This window comes from Blennius ocellaris (genome assembly GCF_963422515.1).
Source record: "Blennius ocellaris genome assembly, chromosome: 14".
NCBI lineage: Eukaryota > Metazoa > Chordata > Actinopteri > Blenniiformes > Blenniidae > Blennius > Blennius ocellaris.
In genome coordinates, this window is record NC_137663.1 from 23,994,816 (window position 1) to 24,007,260 (window position 12,445).

At 44.2% G+C, this 12,445-nt stretch overlaps 1 protein-coding gene across 2 annotated transcripts; it reads right to left on the reverse strand.

The window, feature by feature from the left end:
• Positions 1-19: 19 nt before the first annotated feature.
• ankfy1 (ankyrin repeat and FYVE domain containing 1) lies at positions 20-12,287 on the reverse strand. Of its 2 annotated transcripts, XM_080508376.1 has the most exons (26): positions 12,161-12,287; positions 9,989-10,196; positions 9,284-9,402; positions 8,592-8,727; positions 8,363-8,486; positions 7,772-7,921; positions 7,516-7,681; positions 7,173-7,377; positions 7,020-7,088; positions 6,445-6,647; positions 6,244-6,341; positions 5,867-6,068; positions 5,680-5,778; positions 5,432-5,585; positions 5,165-5,333; positions 4,834-4,952; positions 4,560-4,716; positions 4,217-4,417; positions 3,947-4,123; positions 3,706-3,853; positions 3,151-3,241; positions 2,476-2,600; positions 2,240-2,386; positions 1,705-1,795; positions 1,521-1,599; positions 20-1,236 (listed from the first exon to the last, which is right to left on the reverse strand). In XM_080508376.1, exons 1-26 carry the CDS (start codon positions 12,168-12,170, stop codon positions 1,198-1,200), a joined length of 3,486 nt encoding a protein of 1,161 aa, XP_080364502.1. In that variant the 5' UTR covers positions 12,171-12,287; the 3' UTR covers positions 20-1,197. The 2 variants fall into 2 exon arrangements, with proteins under 2 accessions (XP_080364502.1, XP_080364501.1); XM_080508375.1 differs by having other exon boundaries at positions 20-1,599.
• Between the last annotated feature and the right edge of the window lie 158 nt (positions 12,288-12,445).

Below are 12,445 nucleotides of genomic sequence, written 5' to 3' on the forward strand. Positions count from 1 at the left end.
GCATTGGATTTTGATGACCTTTATGTAAAGTTGTCCTCCCTTTCTCTAAAAGAATACACCAGGAAGAGACGGGCTAGATATCTGAGCATACAGATACAATACAATGTGCATAAAAGATTAAACAATGTGCATAAAAGATTAACAGAGGCAAGATTTAGGTTTGTCACAATGACAAGCACAAACTGCATTAAAGTACAAAACAGTTGTAGTGGTCAAAAATATCACACATTTATCTGTACAATTTAACAATACTTTAAGAGGCCTCACAACCTGGCCATCGCTCCACTGACTCCACATATCCCCCCCCCCCCCCCCAAACCATGATCAGAAATGTCATGTGATCTTGATAAAGTGCACCTGTTCGGCTTTAGAAATCAAGAAACGGTAGATGTGATTGGTCAAGACAACTTGACATGAGGCAACAGCGTGGAGGACTTTGATATGAGGCGACCTCTGTATGTCGGACATGGAATGTAATCGCTTGGTGGCTGATTCAACAATGATAAGCAGGATGTATAAAGGCTACAAATTAAATGACATGCATAGGCAAAATGGGCATTTATTTTATTTATTTTTTTCCAAATCCATTTTTTGTTTTAGGGACTACTTTGATGTTCCTTCTTTGAAGTCATCAATCTTGCCAGTCAGAACCAAGCACTTCCACTTCATTTGGCCGATGCCTACACACGATACAACTTAACAGCTGCAGGGACGAGAGTCATCGCTCACCTGTCAATTCATATGGTGTCACAGTTACAGTGGCGGCTCTCACGCTGACTTTTTTTTTTCTCTTTTAAGTAAAGCTTTTCAAAAAAAAAAAGTTTTCCCTTTTAATCCTTTTCACCTGCACAATTTCATCTAGAAAATATTGAACATCATAAATGATTAAAGAACATGTAGATTATTCAGTCCTTGTAGATCTTGTGATCTAGTGTAATTTTCCAGTTTAATACTGTTGACAGCAGCCTCAACCTTTTTGAAATGAGCCAAACAAAAGATTCTGTAGCGTTTTCTTTGGGCGGGTTAGTGTGAATCCTGCTGATGTTGATATATCCCAACAGAGAAAAGGAAAGCCCCTTCCAAAAGGTGAGCGTCTCACAGGATTGAAATGTCGGCGTACGAGGGCTACCCGCTTGTGATAATTGGAGCTAATCATCACAAACGTTACTGAGCATGAAAGCGTATGAAGTCCAGCCATCACCGAGCTGGGGAGCCGTTTAGATCCATTTCAAGATGCTTTGATTGAAACAGAAACAAATAGAAAAAAAAAATTTTTTTCACTTTCTGTCTGAACTGTCCATCTAGAACATTTATAGTTGTTCACGGACTGGAATAGTATAAAGATCATGGTCCATAATTGGGAAATCTCTTGTTAGTACGTCCTGCTACGGATTTCTCTTCTTCTGGTGCCGAGTTGAGCCTCGTGTGGTCACAGCCAGAGGGTGGAACGCATCCCGGCCGAAGCATTACGACACGCCGCCCAGAGTTAGTACGTCAAAGCAGATGTCGCACACCCTCACCGGCTTGTTCAAATCGAACTTGATGATGGGAATCTCCTTTATAGAGCACTTGTGGCACAACAGGCGCCCACAGTGGCGGCTGGAATGGACGGAGGGACAGAATCAGTTCAACCGTCACAGAAAAGCAGGAAAAACATCAGTGACGGCGATGTTTATTCAGAGTATAAAACGCTGCATTACTGACCAGTGATGTTTCCGTGTTGTAACACCAAACTTGGCGGCACATTCATAGCAGTTAGATCCATCACACCAAGGGGGCTCTTTGGACAACATATCTACACACATGGGGGAAAAAAATTGTTTTAATCTGAAGGTCAAATATATCCTAACGTATTACCCAATATATGGCTGTATTGTTAAGAGTGTGCTCCCACTTGACAGGTCTGGTTGTATTTAAATAAACTGATGTGACTGCTTGATTTGTTCTGCTCCCAAATAAATTCCAACTGGTTCCCATTTAATCTTTTTCATGGTCACAAGTCCCGAGTGTGAAGAAACCAAAGCTCTAAGAAATCTACATAAACCAAACGGGGTGTAACATGGTAATAAATGCTGTTTTCGAGCAGCATAAATCGTGTGTGGAGGAAGAATTCCTGCTCCTTGACTCATGTTAGAAGCTCTCTCACACACTTTGTGTAATTGAGACAACACTACAAGCGGAAGCACAGCCTAAACGTGTCATGAACACCAGACAGACGGATACCAGGAGAAAAATGTACCTAAAAGGCGAAAAAGCAGCTGTTTGGTTGCAACTTGGTAGTTGAAAATGTTAATGCCCTGATTATTATTGACGCCCAGTCGAGCCCCTGCCCTCACAATGGCACGGCACAGGTTCGCATTTCCTTTCATGTAGGCCAGGAGCAAAACTGTCAGAAAACAAAGGCGACGCGGTTCCATCAAAACAATGCCAGTGACATTATTGTGCTCTTTATGCAGAAATCGTTTGGTTACCAACCCGTGTTTCCTTCGTTGTCTGGTTTGTCCAGAGGATATTCAGGCATACACTCCAGGAACAGCTCGAAAATGGCGGCAGCATTCTCTTTCCCATAATGACCGAGCACATGCATCGGTGACTGACCCCTAAGCAGAGAGAGAAGTCAACAGTCAGGGGAAGAGAAGAAAGAAAAAGAAAAATCACAAAATACAGGACTTGTAGTTTACAGGTACAAGTGACATACAAACGTCATGTTTCTGCACTGCTGAACGCTCTCTACTCCAATTACTTCTGAATCCCAACCAGCCACACTGGTTTGATTTGTTTACTCCTGCTTTGCTGTGTTGTGTCAAGGTTTCAGATTCAACACTCCACGAGGCCAGGAGAGGTCGGACGGCACAGTGTTCAGAGAGAAGTTGAATCCCAAACACCTGACCGTTTAGACCTGATGTGAAGATTTTGAGTACGACTTGAAACGCCGAGTTCACTTCAATGCGAGTGTTTATATGCTTTTTAAAACTTAATCAAGGTGAGGCCATAACAAAGTGATCCATCCAAAAACGATGTGATTAACCCTTCATGTTATGCATCTTTTGATATACAGACATCTCAATGGTCAAACATCTCAGATGTGTCCGTTTATGTTGCTGCGACAATGCTGAGCAAAGTGAGAGTTTTAAAACAGACTCGGAATACCTGAGATTAAATGCCTCGGCATCGATGTTGGACTCTGTGAGAAGGGCTCTGACATTGTTAAGGCGACCCTGCATCACGGCCAGATGCAAAGCTGGAGACGAGACAACACAGCATTAACCACAAATACGAAGGAGTGATGCGATCTCTACTTTCTCTGGTGATTTTACTCCAAAGAGACAAACTATAAGCCTTCTCCTGCATGCACACACAGCAATATAGCCTTTGGCTGTGTAGTTACCCCCTCTGTAAATATCTCATGTTATTTTGTTCAGAAGGTTGTCTCCGGGTTAGACAGGATCAAACACTGCAGGGTAACAGGTTTCCTCCAACATCCACTGCTGATGATGCATTTTTAGAAACCAGAATCATGTTCAATATGTTTTTATCAAACTTGTGAAGACTGCCTACTATCATTAAACAAATCACTACTTATGTAATGATGCTGCAAAAGAAACAACTTCCATTTAAAAATCTGAACCAGCAGACTCATGATATAATATCACTCATTACTTATTTAGAAGAACGATTATACACAAAAAGAAAAAAAAAAAATACCATTGTTGCCATTCTCATCTTCAGCAGCAAAATCAACTCCGTTCTCCAGCAACACTGAGCAAATTGTGGCCAGGTCCTGTTGAGCAGCCAAATGTAGCGCTGTCTGTCTGTGTTTAGTCAGCTCATTTACTTTGGCTCCGGCGAGCAACTGGAAGCAGAAAAATGCCAAATGGAAACCGTCAGTGGCAGCAGTCCCTCAGTAACATTTGAACGCTGATGTAGAGGGAGAACAGGGTTCTACCAAGTTGCGGACGATGATCTCAGACCCGGCCTGGACGGCCAGGTGGAGAGGGGTGAGCTTGGCTGCGTCCTGCACTCTGGAGTTCACGTTGGCTTGGACGCTGATGAGGAACAAGACACTTTCGATGTCGGAATTTTGCACGGCCAAGTGGAGGAAATTACGCCCCTTGTTATCCACCTATACAGAAACGAGGGTGAGAGATCAGGAGACGTGAATGCTTTACTCTTTTTTAATATTGCAGACACAAACTGGTGTGTGTGTGTGTGTTACCTGTTCGGCAGCACCTGGCTCCCTCTTGAGGATAGCCTCCGCTGCTTTATTGTTTTTGTGTGTCATAGCACAGGCAAACGGAGTCATTCCTTGACGGTCACGGAGGTTGAGACGAATGTCTGGGTGAGAAATGAGGAGCTGTATGATGACGTTGTGCTGGCTGCTAATGGCAGCATGGATAGGAGCTCTGCCTTCCGCATCCTGACAGAAATGAAGACACAAGACCGTTTAAATCCACCCTATATTGAAATGTCACATTTAGAACTCTTCTTTCACCAGGTTGTTTATGTTACAGGCAGAAATAGAGACATACAAGTAATTAGAAAACTCTAATCGGACAGACCTGTGCATTAACATTAGCTCCAAACTCTAGAAGGCACTGCACCACCTCTTCCAGCCCCCAGCTGCTTGCCAGGTGGAGGGGTGTTTGCCCATCTCGGGCTTCTTCGTCTCCTTCCCCATTTGGCCCGGGGCGTCTGGGACTGTTCACCTCACACCCACTACACAAAACACAAAGAAGTGTGCGTTTACCACAACTAGCTGTAGCCAGGTTAACAGTGAGGCAAGCCAGCAGTCAGTACTTGAAATACCACAGCTGGTACCGAGTGCGGAAATACCTGCGGATGAGGAAACACGCACACACTTCATTGTTCTCATCGACAGCTCTGTGCAGGAGGGTCTGCTGGCAGCCGGACGGCCCAATGTTCCAACAAGTCGCATCACAACCATGACGCACCTACAAAAGAGGGACAAAAGAGGTTTTCAAAAGTTAAAAAGACAGGTAATTGTTTTGTTTACGGAAATGTGTGTGCCGTCTCTGGCATTGCTCTGGCTTGTCATTCAATTACAAACTCTTTTAAGCTGCTTAATATCTTCAGTTCACTGTTTATTCACATAATTGTTATAGGTTATAACATCACACAGATTTTAAGGATCTCTACACTATACCAATGTGGATGCAATATCCTCCAGGCCATTCTCAAGAGCCAGCCATAATGGAGGGTCTCCTTTATCGTCCACCACAGACATATCAGCTCCTCTTGTGCAAATGGCATCCACCACCAGTGGCAGCTGGTTACTGATGGCCAACTGTAGTGCCGTTTGTCCCTCCTGGGTCCTGGGAGATGAGAATTTCGTGTGCAATTTAGATCAAAGAGACTCAATAATGTGTTTTATTGGAAAATATTAATTGCCATGTATAGGTGCTGGTAATACCTAACATTGATGTCTGCTTGATGCTCGAGAAGGAAAAGGGCACTCTTGCTGTCCTGTCTCTGGATAGCCATGTGAAGCAGAGTTTGTCCATTGGACATAGTGTCATTGATGGAAGCCCCTGAGCCCAGCAGCTGAGCTGCTATGGTGTGCATACCTGACAGGGAAAGATTGCACAAAGAAGTCACTCTATATACAAAACAAGAAGCACATAACACACTTTCTTCCTGTCTTGGTGTAACGGTGTGTACCTGTCCAGAGGGCCAAGCCCAAGACTGTCTGGTCCATGGAGTCTTTAAGACTGAAGTCTGGAATGATCTGGAAGTTGTTGGTAGCATGAAGTGCATTGGCTAAAATAAACACATCAAAGAAAGCGTCATTCTCAGGATATTCGGGAGACTTAAACTCTTTTTACAGTGAATTACAACACAGGCTGACCTTTTTGCTCCAGAATGACTGAAACCACATCTGGGTGGTTGTGAGCAATGGCCATGTGAAGCGGGGTCTGCAGGGCCACATCAATGGTGTCATCAGGCAGAGTCTTCTGGGTCTGCAGGTTGGGATTAGCTCCTTGCTGGAGTAGCTCAGCTGTCAGGCTGGCGAGGCCGCTGCGACAAGCTGTGTGAAGTGGACTCTCACCCTGAAAGGAAGAGACGGACACATAAAAATAAATAAATAAATCATGAGCAATACATACAGACACAGGATGAAGTGACTCATTTCCCCATCTAGTCCTGCTAAATTAAAAACTAGAGACTTGCTTGATTCAAAATAATTTTCTCATTCATGTTCCTGACGCATCGATCCCTACTCACCCATTTGTTAACATGGTTGACCTTTGCACCATGAGTGGTGAGGAACAGAGCAGCTGCCTCGTTGCCTGAGCGGGCTGCTCTCTGCATGAGGCAGTTTTCTACGAGGCACAAAGCAAAGTGACACAATCAAGAAAATGTCCTAAACAGAGGAGACACGGTACAATCAGAGCAGCGCTGCAGTGAGAGATTGTTGAAAAGCACCTGTGGAAGTGTCGGGGGCGTCGGGGTTGCTTCCTCTCTGGATGAGCTGAGCTGCGAAACTGTTCTCGTCAAACGATGTGCCGTTCACTACCGGTGCGTCCTCCTCAAACGGGTTTACCGAGGGGTCCGAGGACAGGGTGATATACTGCAGTGCAAGCCACAGAGCTGTGCTGCCTTCATGGTCTTTGAGCTCCAGATCCAGCCTAACAAGAGGTCACATGCAAAATTATCTCTTAAATGACTATATTCAAGTAAATTTTGGACTTTCGGAACTGTGTCTATCATGTCAACTCACAAGAAATAATTAGACTTAATTGTGTAGTTTAATGTCCCACTTATATGACGTATAGTGACGGTGCATTTCTTTTTTGTTTTAAGAAAGTTTCATGTTTACATGGAAATGGCAGAAACACTGAAACCGATGATGTTGTCACGTGGGGCCACTCGGAGAAGGGACCCTAACAGCACCTTGCATGACTACAGTGCCTACTGGTGTGTGAATTTCAATATAAAATGCTATATAAATGATATAAATAAAACGAGGCCTTAAAATTTGAGAGAAAAATGGAACTCACTGTTTGCACTGTAGCAGCTGGTTGAACACTGGCTCATTCCCCGACGCCACAGCTTCATGCAGCGGAGTTCTGAAAACAAAATACAAAAAAAAAAACAATTACTGAAGTGCCGTCACATGCAGCAAGGTGGCGCTACAACTGAACGTGACCGACCTGCCCCTGCTGTTCTGCATGTTGGGGTTGGCGCCCGTCTTGAGCAGAGCCTCGGCGATCCGTGCCATGCCGCCCATCACCTCGGCAGAGTGCTTCTTGGGACTGAAAGAGCAAACCAGGTGAAGTGGGGTTTCCACCGCCCCCACGGTGGCGGCGTTGACCTGAGCCGAGTGGCGGATCAGGAAGATGGAGGCAAACTCATCGCCTGAGGGAAGGAGAGAAAGATGAGATGTTGTTCAGGTTTAGAAAGTAGCACTACAACTATGGGTTTGTGATAACATGGTGGATTAATGAGGACGCAAGCATGTTGACAAAAAGCAGAGCGACAACTTTCCCCCTTCACCTCTTTGGATGGCTTTATGGAGGAGGCTCCAGCCACTCTGATCCACCATGTCCACATCAGCTTTGTTGTTCACCAGAGTGGTGGCAATGCTTTCCAATTTGCGGGAGAGAGCGAGGTCGAGTGCCAGGTCACCATTGTTGTCTAGTTCGTTCAGCTTGGCCGGTAACTGTAAAGATAAAACGATTCAAACTAGTCATTCCTGCCATTGTTTTCCCAATCACACCACAAGAAGCATTTATTAAGATGGCAAACTGACCTGCGAGTCCATCTCGATGAGATACAAAAAGACGACGTCTTCTCGCTCAACTTTGATGGCTTTGTGGAGAGGAAACTCTGTTTTCGATTTGATCATCTTGTACAAAAGCTGGGCACTCATGGTGCTGAAATCTTCTTTCCGTAAATCATCCTGGCAGAAAAACATTCAAGGAAATGAACAGCATCACTGTCAAACATCATAATAAAGTCAACAGATGCCAAACACTTGCTGAAGAGAAAACACTGAAAAGTAATTTAATATAGCAATAACTGCGAGAACCTCTCGGTTTTGTTCAAGGACATTAAAATAGATGAATATATTTGGCGACTCATTCTTCATAGCAAAAGTATAACCTTGATGATTGCTGCAGGTGTATAAATGACAAAATGATACTCAGGGACACAGAGGTAATAAGATTTAAAATAGCCGGAGCATTCGAAAAAGAGAGACGTGTTTAGATCCTTCGGATGTGATGAAACCTGCAAGTTATGGGAGATAATGACATTTCCCATGCCGTTTACCCACCCCAGACATGCACGCCCCCTCGGTTGTCTCACGGGACGTGTACAGACAACGCCTCAAGGTACTCACCCAGTGACTGGCGATAATCTCCCCACAGTAATTCATAAGGGTGGTGGCGTTTAGCTCCTCGGCTGTTTGGTAGAAGCGGATGCAGTTCCTGACATTCACTGAGGACATGACGCCCTTTTCACACCTGTCACAGCAGAGGAAGAGATGCAGAGCCAGTCAGGCCTCGTGTAGAGGACAGAACAACAAGTGCTGCCTTTTCACTCGAGAACGTTGTCGGCTTTGCACCGACCTCTCTCTGAGCAGCTGCAGCTGGAAGCGGTTCGCCAGCTTCATCAGGTCAATGAGAAAGGCGTCGTCTTCGCTCAGTTCCAAGTCGTCGGTGTAGGCCCAGCGCAGCATCGCCACGGCAACCTCAGGTTTGCAATCTGAGAACCAATCAGGGTTTGACGGGCTTATTTACATGGAGATCAATTAAGCATTAAAGACAAATAATAGATAAAGAAAGCAGGTTTTTGGTTTACAAAAACAAAAGCAATGCGGTCTTCTGAAAACAGCCACTCCCTCTTAGGTTAATAGAATAACCAAGATGTAAGCTACTGTACAGCTCAATGAATTACAACCTCAACATCCCCTGATTTAAATCCATCACTGTAGTCTGGGGGACAGGCTGAATTTGGGGCAAAACTTGACTGCATCACATCTGATTCTAAAAGTCCTCATTCTCAATGAGTGTACATTTTCTTAAAAAAATATTTCTTCGTGTAGTCATGTGCTCACATATGACATGAAACCCTCTTGAATATGTAATTGTGATCAAGTGACTGCAACACGACTGAAAACTGGACTTTGAGAGGCAACATAAACTTCTCCAAAGTAAATATTCTCAGTCATCAACTATTAACCCAAAGGTAAGTTGAATGACAGAAGTTGGATCTCCAGAGTGATTTGTTATTGGCGACACACACATGTGGGTACGCTCACCAGTTAGGTCCAGTTCCGAGGTGGAGGCCAGGTTGGTCAGACTCCAGACCTCGCTGCGCGCGGCCAGCACAAACTTATGGGCACAGAACTGCTCCCCGGCAACTTTCACCTTCAGATCACTGCAAAGACCAAACATTTATCAATGAGAAACCAAGAAACCAGAAAAACAAAAGGCTACAAAAAAAATGTATCCTTTTTATTTTCCTACAACTTGAAACCACTGCTCGAGTCCAAAAAAATGTAAAAGCTATTGACCCCGATGATATAGAGCTTCAGGGGTAAGTCAGGTAATAAACATAAAGAACAGTGACTTATTTGATCAATCATTTAGTTTTACATTCATTTAAAGCAAAAGTTAGGAGGGACAACACAATAACTTACAGAATGGGGACATCCCGAATAATATTTTTAAAGCAATTTCTGAGCTTTTTAAGTCCAAATAACAAGTAACCATCACAATTAGTAAGACGTGCCAGAATGATGTCAAAACACAAACTTTGTGTGAAGGTGGATGTTGTTCCAATGTTCATACTTTAAAAAAAAAAAAAGTGTGAACTACAATTTAGTCTTTTGAAAATTCTGCTTGAAGTTTTCACCAAAATGTATTATTCAACTAACAAAACAATCTGGACTTGATCTGTATTTACAGGAGTGTTGGATTTTCAAACTCAATGTTTTACTTCCCGCTGTCATCCTCTCACTCACCTGTACTGTTCCTGTTGGTAAAGGTCGGCAACGATGTCCAACAGGCGGCTAATGAAGGTGTCTCCTGCCACGGGGCTGGACGAGCCCTGACCGGGGGCCTGAGCGGCGAGCACGGCACAGCGCCGCTCCGTGTCGGCCAACTTCTGCTGCATCTTCACGTACTCCTGCCTGAGCAGGGCCAGGTGCTTCTGCAGCTTGGCCACCTCCTCTGTCCCACACAAGACCAAACACAGAACGCACGTTAGACCAGGGGTGCCAAACACAAAGCCAATGGGCCAAAAAAAAAAAAAAAAAAGGTCTGCAAGGACCGTAATCTGGTCGGGTCGTGGACGTAAGACAACACTGAGACATTCGGTGACGCTGCCATGAAAGACAGCAAAAACATGCATGACGCAACAGCGATAGGAGAAGTTTTTTGGGTTAGGTTTCATTAAAATTGGCGTTATGTTGAGATTGTAGTCATTCTCGGACGTAATTGATTGTTTTGTGAAAATATAGACATTTGCATCACGTATACTCTGCAACACAACAAAGAAAATAATTAAAGTTTAAATATAAAGGTTATTATGGCACTATTTTAACACTCAAGAGGACATTGGACTGTATGTGGTCCCTGATTTAAAATGAGTCTGACACAGTGGATTATAGACTGATCTCATTTTGTGCACACAGTACAGAATTAACTAATCGAAGCACTTTTCCAAGACAAATCTAAAGTAAACAGCCCAACGTACTGAGCAATTAATATGGCAAGTTTATTTTTTATCTAGTCAATTCTACAAATATACGACCGTTTATTCAGACAGTGATGGCGTAAGTGAAAAGAAGAAGCCCTCAAAGGCTGCAGGCTAGTTTAAATCTAAAGTTATGAATAATACTTTTACTTCTGACTTTTGGTCATGGGTTTCCCTGTTGGACTTAATAAAAACACACTGTCCAGAGGTCTTCGTGTTTCAACACATATTTTAACGGAGGCCCATTTCCTTCCTTTAAAGCAGTAAAGTTTTAGTGAAGAAAGAATGCTGAGGTGGCACGTTACTTTGTCCTCCCTTGTAAACCGTTGGTGGCTGAGCTGCTGGTCATGAGGAACAGAGAAAAAGGGGGGGATGTCGCTGAAAACCACCTGACCTGACCAGCTGAGCACAGGAAGGGTGGTTTGCTGGAGCAGCAGATTTGGAATAAACTGACCAGCCACTTCTAAAATGAAGAAGCATTCACGCCAATTGATATTGGTAATGCAACCTGCATTATTTTGCAACCAAAACACAAGCTTACATGCAAACATCCCAAACAGAAACGCTCTGCAAAAAGACATGTGATGATAGTCTTATGATTTGCAGACTTTGAACAATTTAACGCACTAAAACTAGTTGTGATCTCAGCAAAACTTTCACACTGATATGCATTCTGTCTTGCCCCCCCAAACCATTAAATAAGTCATAGTGGTATTTCCAGAGATTGCTTTCAGCCGTGCAGGTCCTTATAACAGGTGGTTTACTGTCTGGATTCACTGTCGGTAATCTGATCGACTTAAAGGGAAACCTCTGATGTCTAATCCAGATCCAGGTGGTGCCCTTGACCATGGCGGTGGAGGTGCAGATGATACCTGACAGGAGATCCCACTTCACTCCTCCTATACCTGCCTGCTTGAGTCGCGGGACTGTGCGAAACAAGTCTTTACATGAAGCAAGCGGAGACAGTTGGGAGGATCGTTAACGGTCAATGCGATGATGATGATGATAATAAATATAAGGCTGGGCACACTGATGAGAGGCATGACGCTGACATTTAGTGAACCGATGTCAACAACGCTTACAGATTCTACGACTTGCCCGCACGGTTTCAAAATACACGACAGAGAAGCAGTCAGTTGGTTTAAAAAAAAAAAAAAAAGCGACCGCTGTCTGAAGCAGACACATTTCGCAGCTGTAAAATTCTGCTAGCAAACATCCTCGACAGCTAACGAGTCTGGGAGGTGTGTGACAAGAGAGCCGCGCTGCTTCTTCTTCTTCTTCTACCCTCCTCGTTAAAACCGCACACAAAGCTGTCGTCACAAAACAACACAGGCTTCGGTTAACCCTGCTCGACAGGCGTGTGATAACAGCCAGCAGGGTTGAAAAGAGTTTATCTAATAGTCTTTAAAAAAAAAAAAAAGAAAAATCTATCTCATACCTTCCGCCATGTTGCTCAGCGTTAGCTCCGTGGCCTGATGGTGTCTATCGCGAGACGACGAGGCGGCGGCGCTGCGTTCAAGTGCTTCACAAAAAAAAAAAAGGCACGTTGGTTGTCTTATCACATGACTGTCACGGTTGGTGCCGCGCGAGAGGCTATGGTGATGGTGGCCATAGACCTGTATTTAACTGGAGACCCGCGCACGGGCCAGTTCGAAGCGAGCAAATGAGCGCTGACTTCCGGTAGTGGCAAAACAACAGCAAGGAGCATCAGGAGCGTGAGAAA